This window comes from Suncus etruscus, chromosome 2 (genome assembly GCF_024139225.1).
Source record: "Suncus etruscus isolate mSunEtr1 chromosome 2, mSunEtr1.pri.cur, whole genome shotgun sequence".
Classification (NCBI taxonomy): Eukaryota; Metazoa; Chordata; class Mammalia; order Eulipotyphla; family Soricidae; genus Suncus; species Suncus etruscus.
In genome coordinates, this window is record NC_064849.1 from 94,865,641 (window position 1) to 94,887,878 (window position 22,238).

At 56.9% G+C, this 22,238-nt stretch overlaps 1 protein-coding gene across 1 annotated transcript; it reads left to right on the forward strand.

Annotated features, from left to right (window-relative positions):
• Positions 1-7,219: 7,219 nt before the first annotated feature.
• On the forward strand, positions 7,220-18,691 carry TPPP (tubulin polymerization promoting protein). Its single transcript, XM_049767944.1, has 4 exons — positions 7,220-7,315; positions 13,796-14,101; positions 18,110-18,263; positions 18,350-18,691. Exons 2-4 carry the CDS (start codon positions 13,800-13,802, stop codon positions 18,542-18,544), a joined length of 651 nt encoding a protein of 216 aa, XP_049623901.1. The 5' UTR covers positions 7,220-7,315; positions 13,796-13,799; the 3' UTR covers positions 18,545-18,691.
• Positions 18,692-22,238: the final 3,547 nt, after the last annotated feature.

A 22,238-nucleotide genomic window follows, 5' to 3' on the forward strand; every position in this document is an offset into this window, starting at 1 on the left:
TGTGTGCGTGGGGGTGTCCTTGGGCGTCAGACTCACTGAGTCCCACAGCTACTGGAATCTGCTGTGGGCACTCCAGGGTCGGGCAAGTGGCTGGTTGGAGTTATCATGGGATCACAGGACCTGCTCCCAGCACAGTTGTTCTAGGCATGGTTGTGCCTGTGTCCCTGCAAGGAGAAGCAGCAGAGTAAAAGACTGGGACAGGGAGGGAAACAAGATATCTCCCCCAGGAGAAGACAGTGCTGGTATGGGGCTTTAGCCATGATCCCAGAGCAGGCCCAGAGCCGCATGTGAGGGTCCAGCCTCCAAACAAAGGGCAAGGGAGGACATGCTGGGACATCTCCTTCCTGCAACTATGGCAGGTCATGCTGTGCCTCTACCTCTGCTGCACCCCAATAACCCGACAAGGTAAATCCTCACAGATCCTTAAAACACTGTACATCTGGAGACACTTTCTCAATGGGCTGATTCCGTTGAGGGTCCTCATGTCTCTGGAGGCAGCTTAGACAGATTGACTCAGCGTGTGGGAGCTCTTCTGTCCCCTTCCCTCCAGCCTAGGCCCAGCTTCTCTGCAAGGGGTGGTCCCAGGTAGCCTCCAGTCACGCCCACCTTGTCCCCAGCTTCCCTGTCCCATCCATGCTCCTAGGCCAGTCCGGCTGCACTCGGCAGTTCCTGGCCGGAAGTGAGCGTGGCCAGCGGGGATAGGAAACAGGGCAGAGGTCACCGTGCCGATCCCTGGCCCAGCCTCCTTCCCGTGACTTGGCAGATCGTTTAGCAGCTGCCTGTGTTGGGGAGGGGGATACCATGCCCACAGAGGGCCCAGAGCCTGCATTCTCCCCATTGTTCCCACTGGACACTGGCCCCCTTGGTAGCTGGTAGACGTGACCCAGCATCTCTCCCTGGGCTGCGGCTTCCAGGCAGGGGACAGGAAGGTGGCAGGCTGGCCTGAGGGTGGCTGGCGTCCATGCTGCTGTTTACCAAACACAGATTGTTGCTAGGGGACATCCAGAAAGTTCTGGCTCCTCTGCCCGGGGCAGGCGCCTGCTTCCTCTGGAGGAGGCCACTGTGCTGCTATCAGGGAACCTGAGCCTGAAGATATGGTGGCACCTGGGCCACAGGGACACACTGTTCTGGGTCGCCCACTGGTACCTGGTGCCTGCCTATGACTTGTGCCCGATGGACATGCAGGATTGGCTGTCTGGAGCTGAGTCTCCATGAGAGCTGCGGTGCCTGCTGTCTGCATGGTCACCTCCTGTCCAGGCTGGCCACATTATGTCCTGCCTCATCTCACAACTCTTCTCTGGCCAGAGCATCCTGTCATGTCCTCTGACCAGGCCCCCACCTCTGTCTTCTGGGACCACACTGCCCCCTCTCGCTGCTACCTCTGACCCCACGTCCCTTATGGGGGGGAGATCTCACCTTCCTGGTAACCTGAGTGCCAGGTTTGTCTTGGGGGGGTCTCATGGATTAGGCAGGGCACATGGGACAAGGTAGGGAACTTTCAGCCCCCCAGTCCTTGCTACTGCCATGGGGACACTCAGATGTCTCCAACCCTCCAGAACTCACAGGGGGGCCATATCCTCAGGGTTTTCTGCATGGGGGAAGGTGTATCCTGAGGGTCCCCTGCATGGGGGAATATCCCTAGGGGTCCTTGGCACAAGCTTTGGCATTTGCTATGCCTGGCTGGAGGGCCTCCAAGGAGACCCCCATAGCAAGGCTCCCCATGGTGGGAACACCCCATCTCTGGCCCCTGAGCTGACCTTGTGTGCTGTGTTTTGTGGTAGGGACAAAGCCTGTGCAGGTAGGAATGGGGTGACCCGGGCGACATCTACCCATACACTTGTGTGTGTGTGTGTGTGTGTGTGTGTGTGTGTGTGTGTGTGTGTGTGCAGCTGTGCAGGGCCCAGGACCAGGCATGTCCATGCCACAAGCCCTGGGGATAGGACACCTGGAGGGCTGGAGTGTTGGAGGATGGGTGGGGCCCAGTGCTTCCTGGACCTTCTGCCCCACTCCCTTTGGCATGCTGTAGTGTCTGGGTTGGACACCAGGTGTTCTCTGTGTTGGGAGCACAAGAGGTGTGGGCTTAGGAGAGGGCAGAGAGCTGGTTGTGACCCAGAAAGGCCTCACTCTTAGCTGTTGGGCGCAGCCAACCAGTATGAAGCCAGGGCTGCTGTGGAGGCACAGACTGAGGCTGGGCCCTGCTTGCTGGGTTGTGACTAGCTGGAAAGCAATGGATGCCCTGCAGAAAGGGAAGCCCTGGCAAGATGCCCACGCTCAGGTGCTCAGCCCTGTGGTGTGGTTTAACAAAGTGGGGACTATGAGCAGGGAGGACAGCTCTGAGAAGTGGCAGGTGGAGGGGAACACGAGTCACCATGACAATGGGACTCCAAGGGCACCTGATCTGTGAATGTGGGTGTGGCATGGATCTGGAGGGCAGCAGGGAAGGGCCTCAGGTGCTGGGGGGATGCAGCAAGGAATCTCTCAGATGCTGTATGGGGGTTGAGAGTGGGGACAGCAGGGAAGTGTCTCATGTACTATGTGGGGTGTGGGGTGCAACAGGGAACCTTTCAGGCGCTGTGGCCACCCTCCCCCACCCCGACTCACCCCCCCCTTTGACTACAAATAGGCTTCTGTGGGAGGTGCTTCCCACCCAGAGACTAGACCATCTGCTGGAGAGGACGGAGCAGGGCGGCTGGGCAGCCCAGGGCATCTGCACCAAACCCACCACTGCTGCAGTGGGCCCGACTCTCACTGCCAGATCACTGCCTGCTGCCTGCAATGCTGTCCATTGCTTGTGTCTGTCCCAGCTTCTCCAAATACCCCTGAGAGTGGCAGGTGGTGTCCCCAGCTGACCTCGTGGTCTCAGCAGCAGCCAGAACAGATACCTCAGCCCTGTCTGCAGGAGCCGTATGAGCATGTATGCATCCATCTGTGTGTACATCCTGGTGTGTGTGTGAAAATGTCCATGTGTGTATATGCATCAGTGTGTGTGCATCCTTGTGTGTGCCTACACTTACGTACATGCATCCGTTTGTACACATCTGTGTGTACTGTACATCCATGTGTGCATATGTCCACATGTGTGCATCCTTGTAGGTGCCTATACTTATGTGCATGTTTCCACATGTGCATGTCTGTGTCTACATTCATATGGGTGCACGTAACCATGTGTGTGTTGTGTGTATGCCTGCATCCATGACACTGTGCCTGACTCCATAGACAACCCTCCTGGTTCCAGAGCTGTGGATAGCTATGAAGAGAGGAGGGTATCCTGGCTCTGGGCAGTCCCCAGGTGAAGGCACAGGGGCTTCAGGGCTGCGCCACCATGCGGGATGAGCCTGGCATACTCCTGCCTGTTGATATGGTTTGTGAGCAAGCCCATTACCTGCACAGGCGTGCAAGGCCAGGTGTGCGTGTGCAAGCAATGTAAGGGGAGGCTGAGCACAGGTGGCCTTACAGGGTGTCGTAGAGAGAGGCACCCCACATCCTACTGCCCCATCTCTTTTTTTTTTTTTTTTTTTTTTGGTTTTTCGGGCCACACCCGTTTGATGCTTAGGAGTTACTCCTGGCTACACGCTCAGAAATTGCCCCTGGCTTGGGGGGACCATATGGGACACCGGGGGATCGAACCGTGGTCCTTTCCTTGGCTAGCGCTCGCAAGGCAGACACCTTACCTCTAGCGCACCTCGCCGGCCCCATACTGCCCCATCTCAACACAGCCAAGGACATGGGGCCCAGCCTTGCTCAGGAGAGGAGCTCCTCCCGCCCCCTGTAATCTGAGGCCCATACTCTGATGGTGGCCCCCAAAGCAGTACACGTGATGCTGACACTGGAAGGGCTCCACTGCTGTGGCTCAACCTGCCACGGTGAGAGGCTCTGCCCATGTACATGATGGTTCTTCGTCATCCACCCCTGCTGTTGGTGGCTCGTTACCTGCAGGTTTTTGCTGTGTTTGGGTGACAGTGTCCTGTTTGCCTCAATTCCCAATGGACACTTGGCGCCATGCTCCCCTCATCTTCAGCAGTACAAGCACCATAGAAGCCATCTGTCATGCAGGTCCAGGATTGGGGGGGGGGGGTGGCCCTGTGGCCACTGAACTCTTCCTCCTCTCTTTCAGGACATCAGGGATGCTTTGATTAGCTGCATTGTTAGCACCTGGGTTCAAGGAGTTTCTTGGGAAATTCTTCAACTTTAGGCAAAGCAATAAAGCTCAGATTGCATGGAGGCAACCTGAAGTTTTTCTTGGCTTGGGCACTTTTGTTTCCTCATTGCTTCTCCTGGGGTGAACAGCTGGGCAGGTGGCTTTCCCATCACTTGGGGCCCTCACTCTCCAGGTCAAGCTTCTCTCAGATGGGGAAGCATCCCTCATTCCCACAACACCAGCAGGATCAAGACCTACCCTGAACCTCACACTGCAGGAACTGCCTTAGCGCAGCTGTGAGCCAGAGAAATGAGACCAAAGGCACAGCACTTGCTTTGCCTGCAGCCAATTTAGGTTCAATCCCTAGCACTGCATAGAGATGGGGTGGAGCCCAACACCACCCAGGAGTGATCCTGAGCACCACTAGGTATGGCTAAAAAATAAAAAGAATCTATACATGTTTCCCACTAGCAAAGGGGTGGCAGGACTGCTTTCATTCTGGCTGTACTTGTGCACCTGGGTGACCCGTGTGTGAGCCCACACCTGCTAAATCATGCCTGGGTGGCCCATGTACATGCCCACACCTGCTCTAGCACATCTGCAGGCCACACCTGTGAGGCCGTCCCTCCAACATCGCCACCTACAGTATCATATGCTGTCATCTATCAGGCAGGCTCTGAGTAGGTGAGCCCAGTAGTCCCTACATGCCCTTCTCTCCATCCCTTTGAATCTGCCTGGCAGCACAGACAACCATGTGGGTGACTCCATGGTGTCAACCCAGCTCCCTCCTCCACCATCACCTATCTTGTCCCCATCTTCTGGGTCAGGCAAGTACTCTCCTAAGAGTATACCCAGAAGCCCCCATTGGCACAGGGACAGCTTCAGTGCGGCTGTCCTGCTGGGGTGTTCTTCCCCTGCTTCTCTAGTCCCTCCAGGAGGGAGGTCAGAGGAGGAGCAGTGCTGGGCAGGGCTGGGTGAGGCAGGAAAGTTAGCAGTGAGGCAGGAAGTAGGGCATCACCCCTTTGGGCAGGAGGAGAGTGTTGGGGAATGACCAGCTCTGTTTCACTACTGGTCATGAAGGTTGAGTCAGGGCTGTGGGGCAGAGCGGAAGCTCCTAAGTCAGGACAGGGGACAGGAACAGCCAGGCTGGGGGGGACAAGGACAGTCACCAAGTTGGGATCCAAGTTAGCAGACCAGTGTGGTAGGCATTGGTCTTTGTGGCCTCCATGGACATCATTGTCCAGGAAGTCAGGTGGACACTTGGGACACTGTGAATCGCCATAGCAGGAACCTACAGGAACTTCCCCTTAAGTGTGGGAGCAGTGTCATCTGGGACACCAACCCAGATGCAGGGGATTGGCAGGAGCAAGTGTGCCCATGTGCTCAGTTCCCAGTGCTTGGGCCTCATGTTCCTGCCCCAGAAGGCACCCTCAGTTGGATCACCGGGTCACCCTCTGCACAGGTGTCTCCCATTCTGCACCAGCTGGGCCCCAAGAGCACCAGAGTGTTTGGGCTGTGGGGCTGCAGGCAGCTGCCTGGGGCTTCACCTGCTACCCTGCTCTCTGAAAAGGGCTGTGGGGAGTGAGGAGCAGAAGTCTCCAAAGGGATGCGGTTTTCCCCATCTTCACTGTGGTGCTGTGACACCCAAATCAGGTGATGCCTCAAGCTAGTCCGGTGGGCTTGGGTCCCTGGGAGGTGCTGCATGCTATTCTTGGAAAGCCCCCAGACATGGGGTTTGAGAGTGGAGGAGTCCTAAGACAGGAACCTGGGAGTGGGTTGCCTCAGACATGGGGTCTGGGAGTGGGGATGTCCTGGACATGGGGGCTGGGAACTGGGAACGGGGGTGTCCACAGAAGGGAATGGACACTGGGAATGGGGTGTCCACAGACAGGAACCTGGGAAAGTGGGTGTCCTAGACATGGGGGTTGGGAAAGGAGGTGCCCAAGACATGGGATCTGCTAGTGAGGGAGTTCTAAGACAGGGACTTGGGGATGGGGGTGTTCTGGACATGGGGACTGGGAGAAGGGGTGTTCCAGACATGGGGGATAGACATGGAATAGAGCTGTTTGACAGACAGAAACCTGAGAGTGAGGTGTCCCGGACATGGGGGCTGAGAATGGGGGTGTCCTAAGACAGGAACTTGGGAGTGGGGTGTCCCAGACATGGGGGCTGGGACTGGAGGTGTCCAAGACACGGGGTCTGAGAGTGGGGGTGTCCTAGTGTCTCAGACATGGATGGGGTCTGGGAATGGGGGGTGTCGTCCGCAGACAGAAGATTGGGTGGGTGGGAGCAGGGGTGTCCAGGCAGGGGGCTGTGGTGGGAGGCTCTGAGGTGCGTGTAGCGGGCGTGTGGTTGAGCTGGGCGAAGAGCTGGGCCAGGCCCTCCGGAGGTCGCTGAGGTGCGGGCACAGAGGGCACGGAGACGTCTGTCGTCCACACCCCGCGCGGCCGTGAGGAGATTCCGGGTGCCAGGTCATCTTCCTTCGGGCTCTTCACAGCAGCCGGCGCGCGGGGCCCTCATTCGGGGAAGTCGAGGCCTCCCTCAGCTCGGTTTCGGGGAGACTCTGGAGAGCGGTTGCCGCGCCCCTTCCCGCCGCCCGTCTGCGTCAGAGTCGGACCCCAACCCACTCCGAGGCCGGGCCGGGGCGGGCGGCGCGCGACGGAGGCGACCCTTGCTTCGCGGCGTCTCCTCTCTTTTTCCTCAGGGGCCGCCAGGGTCGTCCCCCCACTCGGCAGGTGCGGGCGCGCCGCGGTGCAGCTGAGGCGCAGTGGCCTTATAAGGCAGAGGCGCAGGCCCGCCGGGCGCCGGGAGGGCGGGGCCTGTTTGGGAGACTAATGAGCGCTCGCGGCCGGCCGGGAGCAGCCAATGAACCCGCAAAGTGGGTGGCCTAGGGCGGGGCGGATCCAGAGGGGGCGTGGTCATAAGGGGCGGGGAGAATCAGAGGCCACCAATGAGCTTGCGGGCCGGGACAAGTGGGGCGGAGCCCGTTCCTGGGGGCTGGGCGTTCCGGGAGGGGACGCCAATGAGCGCGGGGCGGGGCGGGGAGGGCGGGGCATCCTCGGCGGGGAGGGCGGGGCCAGCGGGCCGGCGGGCCGGGCGGGCGGAGGCGCGGGCGCTCGGCGGGGCAGCGGGTCGCGGGTCCAGTGGCGGAGTTGCTGCTGCCGCCGCCGCCCGGAGGTGAGTGGCCGCGGGCTGGTGCGGGGCCGGCGGGCGCGGCGCTTCCCTTCCCTTCCCTTTCCTTCCCCGTCGCCGGGGCTGCGGGGCTGTCACCTGCGTCCAGACCAGCCTGGGAGTCCCGCTGGGGCGCACCGTCCCAGGACGGCGCTGCGGGCGGGCCCGGCCTGGGGATCCTGCTACCCTGCACCGTCCCCGCGCTCGGACCCACACTCGGAGCCGCGCTCGAGCCCGGACCCGGGGGGCGGTCTGTCTGTCCGGGCCCGTCACCGATGACAGCGCCGGCTGTCATCCCCTCCCTGGCACGGACGTCACACCTTCCCGGTGCATCTAGAAGCTTCAGCGGGTGCGTGCGTGGGAGCGCGAGGGCGAGGTAACCGGGTCGGCGCCGGCGTCTTTGCACGCACCTCGGGCTGGCGGGCGCAGCGGATGCAGCTCGATTATGTAAATGTAAATGGGCCTGCGGGGGGCAGCCTCCGGGAGGGGCCTGGGCCGGTGGCTCCCCGCATCCGGCACCCCGCACCAGACCGCCCGACCCCGCGCGCAGACACCTTGGTCCCGGGGCCAGACTCCCAGATGTTCAGAGCCTTACCGAGCCTGGGGGGTCAAGATGCTGCATGGGCCCCAGCTCTGGCCTCCCCCTAGTCCCCTCTGCCCTGCCATGGCCCAGCTCTGCAGAAGACAAGTGGGGGCTCCGGAGGGACTCTGGGGGCTGACGGGCAGGATTAGAGGCTAGAAGCGAGGTGGGATGCAGGAGGCTGCTGACCCTGCACCCCTTGCTAGGGTTGCTGTTGGTTAATTAGCAGGTTACTTCCTCTTCACATCACATTCCCAGTGGCCTGGTGGGGCAGCCACAGTAAATGTGCCTCAGAGTCAGTGTGAGGGACCCAGCCAGGTCTGCTCCCCGCCTCTGCAACCTGAGCAACCTGATAGGAGAAGCTTCTGAAGCAGCAGGAGGGTGCTGGGGACCTGGGTGCTAGGCATCTCGCTCTGCAGGGCAGGTCCTGGGGGCAAGGTTCCTTCCCACTTGCCCAGCCCAGTGCCACTGGAGCCCCTCCAGATCCAGCATCAGCGTCTGAGTCCGTGCCAGCCCATGAAGCCAAGGCAGACTGTCCTCCTGTTTATTTGGGGGTTCTGGGGAGGGGCCACACGGATGTACGTTTACTGTAGCCAGGTTGGTACTGGCTGTGCTGGGGCCCCGCTGAGAGATTCAGGTCTGTATGCCTCTGCCAATGGGGGTTTCACACTCCCCCCCAAACTGGCTCAGCCCCTCCTCTAGGGCCCTTGCTTGTTTGGTTTGTTTTGGTTTGGTGGCCACACCCAGTGGTGCTCAAGGCTGACTCCTAGCTCGGTGCTCAAGGCTGACTGCGGCAGGGCTCAAGGGAGTGAATGGGGTCAGGGTCCTGCCCTCTGTCCTGTCTCACCCAGGCCGCAGCGTACATGTAGACAGTGGCCTTGCTCCCACCTGGGACCCATCCTGCCCCTGCCATTCTCCGTAGCACTGAGTCCTAGGCTGAACCTGCAATGTTCCCCAGGCTGCTCTTGGCTTGCCTGCCTGGGCCAGCAGCCCTGAGCGGTGTCTCCTATACACCACTGCCCTGCTGATATTGAGCTAGGGTGCTCCCTTCTCCTGTCACCCCTGCCCTGTCCCCAGGCCTGCTCCTCACTATCCTTCCTGCCCCTGCCCTCAGCCTGTGCCCCAAGTCCCCCCATTGCCCCTTCTCCTTCTCCTACATCAGTCTCTGTGTGTATATGTGTGTGTGTGTGTATGTGGGGGCGGGTGTCTCTCCTGCTGGCCTGGGCCCTTAGTGGGGTCATCCCACCTCCTGCATGCAAAGACTCGATCAGCCCTCAGAGCTATCTCTCAGCCCAGGCATCCCCAAGTTTTATCAGATCTAAAACTACAAACGAGGAACTGCAGAGACACAGAGACGCCCTGCATGTAGCTAGCTGGCCCCAGTTCTATCCCAGGTTCTAACCCCATAAGATCTCCTGAGTATCACAGGGTCTGGCTCAGAAACAGAAATAAAATGGACTTTTTTTTTGGGGGGGGGGGTTGGGTCATACTAGGTGGCGCTCAGGGGTTATTCCTAGTTCTGCGCTCAGAAATCGCTCCTGGCAGGTATGGGATACCAGGATTCGAACTACTATCTGTCCTGGATCGGCTGCATGCAAGGCAAATGCCCTACCACTGTGCTATCTCTCCAGTCTGATGTAGAAGTTTTTAAATGCTGATGACTTTAGGGAGAATTGCTGTCTTACATATTCAGCTTTCAGGGCAAGGTTATGTTGTAGTTGGCAGCTTTCATTTCTTCTTATTTAATTATCTAGTTTTTGGGCCACAGCTGGTGGTGTTCAGGGGTTACTCCTGACTAAAGGATTACTCCAGGCTCAGGGGACCATTTTGGATGTCGGGGATCGAACCCAGATCTGTCCTGGGTTGGTCGTGTGCCAACTCCCTAAGTCTATGCTATCACTCTGGCCTCAGCTTTCATTTCTTCTAATGGTGACTTTGTTCTTGCATCTCTTCTGTGCATCTTGGCTGAATTCTGATGCTGTTGGCCCTTTGAATATATAATTGTTTTCTAATTCCAGAAATTTTACTTTTATCTATTTGTTACATTTAATTTGCTGAATTTTGTTTTCTAATCCTTTTATGTTGGTTAGCATAGCTTCATGTGTGTGTACATTGTATACATGTCACATGTGTACACATTACTAGTCTGTGAGTTAGTATAGTCCTATGCATGTAGTTGTGTGGACTAGTAGATGCGCAATTTGCTGACAGGAGCTGCATTATAATGATACCAATGTGCACATGTGCAGACTGTTGGCCTGAACCTCTTCATGCATACATTCATTTGTGCTACATTACACGGGGACATGCACGTGGCACTGGACACAGGCACAGCACACAATGCATGTATAACAACACCCACAAACATATCTAGGCATGATGCAGACCCATTTACACTTATGTACATAGCTCACATGGTACAGCACTGGTAAGCACTTGGCTTGTATGTCTCATGAATCTGTCTACCACATGTATGACACTAAATGAAGATACAAGTGTGTTGGACACAGGCTTGTGCAGATATGTATGCACACTTATGGGTGTATCTGCCTGTGTAGACATAGCCAACGTGCATCTCACTCCACTCTCATCTTCAGGCACAAATATAGGCATGAGTACACCTATGTTATATGCTCAGATCTACAGGTGCATGCTCTAAATTCTGGTGTGAGTGTGCACCACACATACCTACATACATGCAGTTATAGTAGTCTCATGCCAACACTGCACACTAACATCACATACTTTCACATATAGATGCCAGTGTGTACATTCACTGTGTACACAGGCAAATCCATGCATCATGCAATGCTATCTACACACACATGCAAAGAACATTTATCACAGTCAGCTGTGTAAATGAATACATACATGTACTGCATTGTGTACTCATATTTATTGAGTCCTGTGCAGCTCACACTCTCACATGTATTTCGTGTATGGACATGTGCTTACATTTACATGTAAATTCACATGTATGGTCAGTACATTTCCATAACTGCACACAGACATATGCATGACACACATGGCATTATTGCATGCTTGTGTACCACATGTGAGTACATTATACAGGTGTGTAAGCATGTTTAGACCATGCTATTTCTAGGAATTTGTGTGTGTCATATACAGCACATGGCACCTGAACTGCACATGCCACACACGGTATACACTGCACAGCGCCTGACTGCATGTGTCACACTCTACACACAGAACACAGTGCCTGGGGTGTGGCTGTGTTTCCAAGAACATGCTGATGTCCTCTCTGCTGTGAAAGGCTCTGGAAATTTGGGCCTGACTGTGGGCTCCTCACTGACTCTCTGAGAACACAAGGAAGCAAGAAGGCTGCTCTTGGCAGGCTGTGGGGTAGGGTGGCTCCAAGTCCTCAAGCTCCCTGTTGGGGTCTCGCACTTCCTGGTATGACCTGACTCAACTAAAACTGTATTTGGAGTGTGAGGTGGCTGCAGGCAGTCTCAAGCCTGGCTTTCTGGCCCTGTCCTGCCCCCAACCTGCGCCCCCCCCAGGCTGGCACTTCCATCATCCAGTGACAGGCCTGCTCACAGCACACAGGCACACCTGTAAACAGACACACGTGCCCTGGGAACATAAGTCATCTTAAAGACACGTGTCCATGGGCACATGTATTAACACATCTATCTCACATGCACAAGTCATGTCAACTCACACACGTCAGCTCACACACATCAGCCACAGGCACATCTGACCATGCCGTTAGCCTCCCCCAGCGTGATGTTCTGTGTGTCCCAAGCTCGTCTGTCTGCTGGTGGATGGAGACTGCTGAGGAGGTTAGCATCAGACCTCAGTTCTGAGGGTGCCCTCCACATTGTCACCCCAGAGCCCAGGAAGCCTTAGGCACAGTGACCTGGGTCCCTCCGTGGGTCTGAAATTTCACCCCTGACCTGTCTCTGCCTCAGGAAATGCCAGCCAGGTCATCCAGCACCACACCCACTGCTATAACTGTCCTCTGACCCCGGGCAGCCAGGCCCTCCTGCCCAGCTCACCCTCTGCCTGCCTGTACACCTGCCCTTGGTTCCCCACACCCTTTCCCTCCTTGAGAACCAGCCACTGAGGTGGGGCTTACGTGTTCAGCTTGCTGAGAGCACTGCTGCCCCAATTTCCCATGCTGGTGCACCCCTGCACCCACTGGGAGCACCTGAAACTTACCTGGGAGCACCTGGCACTCCCTTGGGAGTAACTGGTATTCACCTGGGAGCACCAGGGAGCTCCTGAAACTTACCTGACACCCTGACACTCCTTAGGAGCACCTGGTACACATCTGGGAGCACATGACACTCACCTGGAACAGGGCTGCACACCTGCAGTGTAGGCTGTGTCCAGAGCACGGTCTTCCCTTTCTGACACAGCCACTGTGAGGTCCTGTTGCCACCAGCCCACCTGCTTCTTTTTTTTTTTTTTTGGGGGGGTCACACCTGGCAGTGCTCAGGGGTTACTCCTGGCTGTCTGCTCAGAAATAGCTCCTGGCAGGCACGAGGGACCATATGGGACACCGGGATTCGAACCAACCACCTTAGGTCCTGGATCGGCTGCTTGCAAGGCAAATGCCGCTGTGCTATCTCTCTGGGCCCAGCCCACCTGCTTCTTAAGTAGCATCATCTCACCTGGACCTGCCCCCTTGCTTCTTGCTGGGTGTCCCTGTGTCCAGCAGAGGGTGACCCTTGGGGTGGACGGAGCTTCCTGCACCTGATGCTTCCTGGCTGCAATGTTTCCACTGGCTCAGCCTCGGGCACCCAATGGACAGGGAAAGAGATCCTTCTGTTTCCTGCCACTTCCACTCCCCCATCACAGTGTGTATGGGAGGACTCGGCTCCTGCACCCCTCCCATCTGTGCCAGTCCCCTGCTTGGGGACCTGGGAAGTTCAGGGCTCTAACAGGCTGCACTGACTGCATCCATGAGTGGAACTGGGGTACACAACACCCCAGCATGGAGCCATCCATCTGTGTGGAGTACCAAATACCCCCAAGAGGCTCGGAGCCCCAGAGCAAGCCCATACTTCCTGATGCCTCAGCAGCTCCTGGGGCAGCCAAGCTAGCTCCTGTTTCTGAGAAATGGGGTCACTGATAACAGGTGTACCCGCCCAAGAGGCCGTTCTGCTAAGCCATGCCTCTCTTCTCTGTACCCCATAGCTGCTGGGGATTTGGGCTGCCTGGGGCTTCCCCCCAGGCTGCTGCTCTTTCTCTCGGTTCCTCCCTGACCCTCCAGGGACTGGGAGAAAGTGAGCCTCTGCTGGAGAAGGTCTGCCCTCATATTCAGGGGTCGCTGTGGATCCTGCTATGTGGCAGGAGAGATGTGAGTGGGAGGGTGGATTAAGAGAGGAATCATCCCATCCTCCTCCATGGCCACTGCACAACCTCTGGGAGGGGGGCTGGATGTGCTGCTTCCCTGTGGGGACCGAGACATATCAGTTGACCCTGGGGGCGCTTGGACTTGTTCCCGCAGGAGAGGCCCCTGGATGTGCTGATCCACAGAATGCCTGGACATGTGTCCTGTTATCCTCCAACATTATACTGGAAGGGGATCTGCAGGGGCTGGGTGTCCCATGGCTGAGCATCACACGAGCGAACTGCAGGAGGCAGAGTGGACCTTTGGGCAGCCCAGCCTATGTAGGGCCCCCAACATGCAGCTCTCATGTGCACACAGTCCTAGGTGCATGCAGTTCCTGCACGCACAGTCCCCACAAGCACACAGAGCCCACATGTACATAGAACCTACATGCACACAGTTCCCACAAGCACACATGCACACCTCTCCCCCTGCAGTCCTATCCCATGCACCCGGGGTCTGAGGCCCCACTTCTACTCCCTCTCCATCCTACTTGGTCTGGGGGACTCAGGCAGGCCTAGTAGGTGACCTCACCTCCCTTCCACAGCAACATGGCCGACACCAAGTCCAAGGCTGCCAACAGGACACCCCCCAAGTCCCCAGGGGAGCCTGCCAAGGACAAGGCAGCCAAACGACTATCGCTGGAGTCAGAGGGCGCTGGTGAAGGGGCGGCCTCGGCGGAGCTGAGCGCCTTGGAGGAGGCCTTTCGGCGGTTCGCGGTGCATGGGGACACCAGGGCCACTGGCAGGGAGATGCATGGGAAGAACTGGTCCAAACTGTGCCGGGACTGTCAGGTCATTGATGGCAAGAACGTCACAGTCACCGACGTGGACATCGTCTTCAGCAAGATCAAGTGAGTGCCACCCTGGGTGCTGGTTGGCTTCAAGGTTGGGAATCAGGGCCCAACGGGGAAGTCCTTGTGAGGGCTGGGTCTCAGTCAGGCCCTGTGCCAGGGGTGAAGTCACCCCTTTTAGAGCAAGGTCCATAAATCTAACCTGAATCTCCTGTGTGTGGGTGGCATGGGTCTCCAATCGGGGACACTAAAGCTCAGGGTGTGTAGGGGGCAGATAATTCACATGGCAGAGCATGATTGGGGGCTGTGGCATCATTGTATGACCCTGGAGCCTGTCCCAGGCTCATGCCTTGTACATGTGAGAGCTTTTACCTGTATACATGCCATGTTCAAACCAGTATATATTCCAAGTGATCCCATATGTAACAATTACTGTGTCACCTGGTGTGTATACATTATGTGCTAATATTGGCATGTCATGTCCTTTCTGCCATGCAGGCACATTTCATATACATGTATATTCCTGTGCATATGCTCCATGGTTGTGCTTCCTGGGAGTACTTGTGCCTGTGTGCTTGGTATGGCACTGTATGTGTGCACACATATGCCAAGTGCTTGCTCACATGTTCTCTCCTAAACAATGAGGTACTCGTCTGGGTCTTGCCTCCTGCCTCATAGGTTGGGACCTACAGTTCCTCCCTGGTCTTTCCCCAACAGTTCAGCTCACGGTATAGAGGGGGGATATGGTCAGCATGGCATGGGGTTAGCATGGGGATGAGGCCAATGTGGAGGATGGGGTCAATGCTGGGGTCATCCCAGGGTCAGCATTTGAAGTCCTGACCCAACACTTACCACCCTGAGTGTGTGTGCATATGTGTGTATAAACACACATATGTGTGTGTGTGGCATCCGTACAGAGGCTGGAGGTGTCATGCCCGCATCAGACCAGGACCCAGCTGAATGCCATCTATCCAGTGCCCAGGCCCACAGGATGCAAGGGAGGCAGCCTGGAAGAGAGGAAAGCTGGGGGGTGAATGAAAGGGTTTGCACCTCCAAGGCCACATGAAACTGGGCTGTGGGTCCCAGGAAGATGCTTCAGCTGCTGGTCCTCCTCCCTTGACCTTAGTACCTGTGTTGGTGGGGGCAGGTCCCAAGTAAAGGGTCCAGAGCTGTGCCCTTGGCAGGCCCAGAAAGGTTTGGGAGGCAGGAGGAGGCATCCATGTGTGCTCACATGCCAACTGAGCATGAAGGGACAGGGCAGACGGCTGGAGCCTCGCCCTTGATGTGGGTGAGTAACGTGGGCGACACTGAAGTTGGTTTTCATGAAGCCACATCCAGATGTGAGCAATTGGTGATCCACACTGAAGTCAACATGCTAATCTCAATCCTTTCGGCTGAAAATTCCCTTGTGCAAATATGTTCACATGTGTTTAGATATATACCACAGGCGTATATCCAGATACACACAAGGCACACATGAGCAGGCATATACTCAGCTCACCTGAGCAGATATGGCACAAATACATGAGTACAAGAGCCCACATGTGGGAAGACACACAATGCATGAGTGAACAAGACATGTACCTGTGTCCACACAAGTGGAGACATGTGAGCAGTCATGTATACAACATAAAATATGCAGTGTGCATGTAAGCATGTGCATACATGAGCTCTAACGTTTGGAGAAATCTTCATAGGTATGTGTAAGTGGGCATTAGTCCATAAGTTGATATGTGTGCAGTACATAAGTTGATGTGTGTACACATGTGAGCAGGCACGTGAATGACCCAACATGTGTAGATATGAAGACACCTGAGCAGGCATGTGCACATAAGACATGTAGATACACAGACACATGTGGGAAGACATGTTCACGCAGGCTAACGGATGCACAAGGCACAGGAACAGACCTGTACACATAGGCAGACAAGGCACATACGAGTGGGCATGTGCACACAAGCTGACACATACACACAGGTACATGTGAGCAGGCATGTTCACATGAGCTGTGGGCAGAGATGCACACGGCACACATGAGTAGGATATACACACGAACTGACGTGTGTAAGGCATACATGAGCAGGCATCTACACAGATCACAAAGTCCACGTGAGTGGGTATGCATTCACCTGAATCCATGCATGTATAGGCACCACACACACGGACACACGCCCAGGGCAGTTGCCACTGTGGGTGTGGCTGCTGGTCTGGGTAGAGTGGGGCCTCTGTTTGTGCAGAGCTAGGCCAGCGGGTCCGAGTAGCCACTGGACCCAGGGAGGCACCGTTGGCAGCTCTTGGTGGCTGGGCGGGGCGGGGGCGGCCTTTGTGAGGCAGTTGTCATGGCAGCGCTGTTTGTTGTGCCGTTGCTACAGTGAATCTCAAACAGGCTTTGCAGCTGCACCAGGAAGAGGCCGAGGGGCTCCGGGGACCCCCGCAGACCCAGTCCAAGCAGCATTTCCCCCAGAAATGCCAGGAGGAACTGCCTGCAGGCCTGGCTCTTCTGGGGGCGGGGCTGGGGACGAGAATAGGGACTGCGGTCTCCACCAAGTGTGGCATGATGGGAACTACAAGACCCTGGTGGAACCCATCAAAGCCCACGAGGAGCAGAGGGGCGAGTGGGTACGTCGCCTGTTCCCGCCCCTTCCAATAGTAGCATTTTGGGATCCTTGCCTCAGGTCAGGGCTCCAAGCCAGGGCCCAGGCTGTGGGTTGTGTCATCAGCTGTGTGTGCTCTGAAGCTCCACATAGCAGGGTTCACAGGCAGGACTGGGCAGGTGGTGGCCCTGAGCCCCAGCTAGAGTAGTATCTGTGCCCCGGGGGCTCAGCAGACAAGAAGTCGGGAGACCCTGGACTGCAGGTCAAAACCTCCACAAGCCCCCGAGATTAGTCACAGTAGCACTGTGGCAAGTTGGCTTAATACTGCAACCCACTCCTGCCTCTGGCTCCCAGGGGCCCCAGAGAACGGTTATCAGTGTTAGGCCACCCAGTCCAGGCCCACAGGAGGCACTGGGGACCCCAGGACCCCACCCTGGCATCTCGTGCCAGACCCAGTCCCTAGGAGAACCCTACAGAGCCAAGCAGATCTGACCAGGACTTGTCTGAGGGACCCGGCTCATGGAGGAGACAGCCCGGCCAGGCGCACACTTGCCCCCGCCCCCGCCCCCTTGCTCTGGGGATCCGGGGACAGCCTGGCAGGTGCACAGGCAGCCGGGGTCTGTGGGGCATCACGTCACTGAATGCAACTCTGACCCACTGTGACTCAGGCTGGTGGTGCCTGGTGCCAGACTGCATCAGGCCTGGCACCCACATGCCAGCCCAGCAGGGCCATGAATAGGGGACAGACATGCCTTTGACGGCCAGGACAGGGTGAGGACCATGGGGGCCAGAGGGTGGACACTGTGTCCTGGCAGAGCAGTGGGAGTCAGCAAGGACTACGTGCTACATGTGGTGCCCAGAGCCACCATATCCTAAAGCCCGCCGTGGCCCTGATTTGTCCCTTCCTGACAGGTCACGCTATGTGGGTCCTAGTGTATACCCGGCAGGGTGCGGTCCCTGCACGGATGCTGGCCTATGTACCATATGGTGCCTGCCTCCTTTCTTGCTTGGCCATGTCTGGCTCCCACGCTGGGATCCCCCTTTCCCCCTCCTCTGAACCTCCCCTGTATTCCTCTAAGACAAGGTGCAGGAAACATAGCTATGGCACCTGGGGTGGGGACGCTCCAGGGTGTGGCTGGTCTAGTACCTTGGGAAAGTACTGGACTTCTCATCTTGGGGGCCTCAAGCTCTCCCTTCAGGGGGTGTTAAAGGAGGGCAGTTGGTCCCAGCTCTCCAGGTCATCCAGGCCTTGGGAGGCTGCATTCAGCACCCTAGTTCCCACCAGGGATGCGCCTGTAACCCTTTTTCAGTTTGTAAGCTTGGCCGTTGCCCCTGGCAACAGCCTGTTGGGTGTAAACAGGGCCTGGGGCTGGGGTGGGGCCACCCGCCACCCTGTGACCTCCAGCTTCTGGGCTGCAGTGGGGGGTGGGGTGGGAACACCCCAACTCTTCCCCTGCCCTTCTCTCCCTCCCAGGAGCAAAGGCAGCCGGACCATCACCTTTGAGCAGTTCAAGGAAGCGCTAGAGGAGCTTTCCAAGAAGAGATTCAAGGACAAGAGTGGCGAGGAGGCCGTTCGTGAGGTGCACAGGCTGGTGGAGGGCAAGTCCCCCATCATCTCAGGAGTGACGGTGAGTGGGTGCAGTACCTACAGGATGCTCCAGGGTGGGCAGGAGTCAGGTTAAGCCTCATACCCCTGACCTGTGTGTCCCCGCAGAAAGCCGTGTCCTCGCCTACCGTGTCTCGGCTCACAGATACCTCCCGGTTCACGGGTTCCCACAAGGAGCGCTTCGACCCATCGGGCCGGGGGAAGGGCAAGGCTGGCCGTGTGGACCTGGTGGATGAGTCGGGCTACGTGCCGGGCTACAAGCACGCGGGCACCTACGACCAGAAGGTGCAGGGGGGCAAGTAGCCCCGGCCTGGGCTCCCTCAGGCCGGGTTCTGCCCTCACACTTCTACATTCCTGTCTCGCCTGGGCTGACTCGGACCTCAGGGACCTCGGGGACCTCAGGGGGCGCTACAGAGGGTCCCAGCACACTTCTCTCCTACCCCAGGTGTGCCCCAGACCCACTCACCTTTCTAACCCGCCTCCCAGCCTGGAGCCCAGGAGCTCCAGACCTCCCCAACCACACCAGCCACCCAGCTCTCACTGGGATCAGGACCACAGATGGGAAGAGTGCCACAGCCTGTCAGAGCCTCCCAACCTCAGAGCCACAGTTGTATTAACACACTGATGAGGCAGTGCACTAAGGCAACCCCAAACCCAGCACAGTTCCTGCCCCAGGTGGGGCAGGCTACAGAGACATGCATGCTCTAGGACTCACTCACAGGCTCATTCCTGGACTCACACATGCTCATGCACTCACTTATGCTCCAGGACTCATACCCAGACTCACACACAGGCTCACTTACTCACACTCCTGGATCCACACATAATGCAGGACCCAAACACGGGCTCACACAGTCTGACTCATGCACTCATGCACTTACTAATGCTCCTGGATTCACATACATGTTCCAGAACTCAACATATGGAATTACAGTCTCACGGACTCACACATGCTCCTGGACACATACATGCACATGGACACACATGCTCCCAGACACACACTCACATACACTCTTGGACACACACAGATTCACACATGCTCCCAGACTCACACAAATGAATGAACTCATATTCCTAGACACTCGTGGGCACTCAAAGACTCACGTTCATGAGCACACATGCTCACAGACATGCACAGGCTTATGGGCACACATGCTTGTGCACATATCTGCTCATGTGTGCATCTGTTCACACAGTTCATGACCCCAACAGGCCCACCAGTGGAGGGAGGGTGGCCAGTGCCTGGGACTGAGAGAAAGGGAGCTTGCAGCTATGCAAGAAAGTGCCCAGCAGAGTGTGGTCAGTAGGTGCAAGCAGAGGGTGCGAAGGAAGCTTGCATATGGCTTTTGAGAAACCAGAAATAATGCATCTATCCCTGAGCATTCCTCTGCTGTCCCCACGGGCCACCTGCTCCAGGTATCTGAGGCCTTCTGGAGGGAATCTCAGCCCTAGAGCTTGCCCAGTACAGATGGGAGCCCTTGAGAGAGAGTGCCTGGCCTCAGAACCCTAGCCAGCCTGCCACACCCGAACCAACACTGCCGGGGCCAGCCTCAAAGAGCCTAGAAGACAAATGCATTCAAATCTCAGCTCTCTCCAGATGGGGCTGTCTGGCTAGGTGCCCTTTCTATAGCAGAGAACTGAGACCCAAATGTGCAGCCTTCCCAGTCTGACCACTTGCACATACCTGAAGGTAGGCCTGGGAGGGAACTGCCACCCTCAAGGCCACAGGAGGTGCCATGCCTGTAGCTCCAGGAGAGGCAAAGTTGGATTCATGCCAGAGAATCCCACTCACAATTCAACCCTGTCCCAGCATATCACCTGGCACCCGCTTGAGGGGTTCCCCGCCCTTCCCAAGCTTTCCATGGGCCAGGCTGCCTATGTCCACAAACAGCAGCCATCTCTGCCCCTCCCGGTCAGAGCAGGAGTAACGGGATGTCACAGCAACTTCACTGCCCTGCACAGAGCATGTGCTTGTTCTTACTGGCCGCTAAGCCAGGCACACCAATGCATGCTGCATTCACTCGCTTCCTCTCACTAGGAACACAACCTTGTCGTCCACCTGTGACCCAGTAAACTGCACAACCAGTACCCAGGGCTTCCAAGGCAAGGGGATCACGGTCCAGAGCACCCAGCACAGACCAATGGTGGTTTCCTTCTAGTCACTGCCAGAGTGGTTGATGAGAGTCACCTTCCCCAGTGGGGGTATCGGACTGTCCATGAAGGGCTGCAGCAGGGCAGCTGGGGACAGCCTGGGGGACAGTTTGATGATGGTGACTCCAGGTTGAGGCTCATGCAGGGCTGCATTGGCAGCATGTTCTCAGCCAGGGCTTGAGAGCAACCCGAGAGGCCACTGCAGACGTGAAATTGGAGGCTCATGGGTGCTCTTCAACCTGGAAGTGCTGTGTGTGCTCCTGACTTTGAAAGTCCAAGTGAGCCATAGGCAAAGGAAACCTGCATAGCTTAGCAGCCCCCAGAAGGGGATCAGGGCTGATCGTTGGGTGTCTGCAGGAAGAGACTGACGTGCAGGTTGGGTCTGTTTTCTGACAGTGGGGCAGTGGGTACAGCAGGCAGCTCGCACAAGCCCCCAGTCGCTGTCAGGCCTGGTGCCACCCCTAGTGATCAGCCCTCAGTGTACCTGCCGCTGCTGTGTCTCAAGTCACTGTGTCACCATGTCGTGAGAATAAAGGTGTCACTTGTGCGTTCCGTGGTCTCCATTGGCTTCTGGAGGGATTTGAGGGTGGGGCAGAAACTTGAATGTGTCCAGCAGCCCTCAAAAAGGAACTGCAGTTGAGTAAAGCCCACCCAGAGTCAGCCATGCCCAGAGCACCAAGGCAGCTCATGGGATTCACCTCTGCTCCTCCATAGCAGGAAACAGCTGACAGGCTCATCCCCATGGCCAACCCAGGAGCAGGCCTGGGCCAGGCAGGCTGTGCTGCCTGCAGGAAGTTGGGCAGTGAGGTGCCAAGCTGCTGTTGGTTCATGGGATGTGCCACAGAGACTCCAAGGAGGAAGAGGTGCCATATCCCAGCAGAGGGACTAGTGTGGATGGTCTGAGGCATAGGCAGGGAGGCCAGGGCCATGGGAACAGCAGGTAGCACACAAGTAAACATAAGCAGACAGCAGCTTTAGGTGTGGGGCAGGTAGCTGATACCAGGGAGCCTATCTGGAGAAGGTTTCAGGCTGCCAGTCCACAGGCCACGCCGAGAGCACTGGGTCTGAGCCAGGGAGAACCCTCACCTCTCTGTTGCCTATTCGCTGTGTCTCTGCACGGGGCTTGGTGGAAAGGAAGTTGGAGCCTGCCTTTGTTTTGGGTAAAAGCAGGTGTAAACTAACAGGTTCCAACTTCAAATGTTGATGTCACTGAAATGCCATTGAAGATCGAGGATCCAAGAAAGGTACCAAAAGGTACTGTAACAAGAAGACTCCAACAGTACAGTAAGCACAGGCATGACACAGTGTTCCCTTTTTTTAGAGCCCCCAGGACAGCAGCAAAATGAAGCTTGGAGAGTGGCGACCCAGCCAGTGCCCTTCTAGGAGACAGGCCTCACCAGGGGTACATGAGCTCCTTGCACTGGCTCAATCTTGGGGCTCCACCTCACACAAAGGGGGCAGGAGCAGGACCAAACAGTTCCTTAGCCAACATCTCCCAAAACAGTGCAAGGGCTGAAAGCACTCGCAAATCCCACGAACACCCAGGTAGGATCCACAATTTACCCAGCAAGGGCAGAGGGGGCTGGGCCCCTCCTCCAAAGCCATGGAGGAGACATGGCAGTGGTGGGGAGGAGAAGGGGAGGGCTGGAGAAGCTAGAGTCCCCTTGCTGTGCAGGAACAAACCTTCCATATACCACTCCCAGGAGTTGCCCCTCTCATTCAAGGACACTTGGTGACTTCACTTCTCTGACCCACTAGAGGCAGGAAAGGCCTTTGGGTCCCAGAGCCCACTGCAAGGTGGTGGCCAATTTCACCACGCCAGAAAAGACCTGGAAACAAGTCGGGA

What these genes read in the sequence shown, in the direction of transcription:
- TPPP (XM_049767944.1), top strand. Translation starts at nt 13,800, where the DNA reads ATGGCCGACACCAAGTCCAAGGCTGCCAACAGGACACCCCCCAAGTCC. An exon ending in ATCGTCTTCAGCAAGATCAA is followed by an intron (nt 14,102 to 18,109) that starts GTGAGTGCCACC and finishes TCTCCCTCCCAG; the next exon opens with GAGCAAAGGCAGCCGGACCA. An exon ending in CCATCATCTCAGGAGTGACG is followed by an intron (nt 18,264 to 18,349) that starts GTGAGTGGGTGC and finishes GTGTCCCCGCAG; the next exon opens with AAAGCCGTGTCCTCGCCTAC.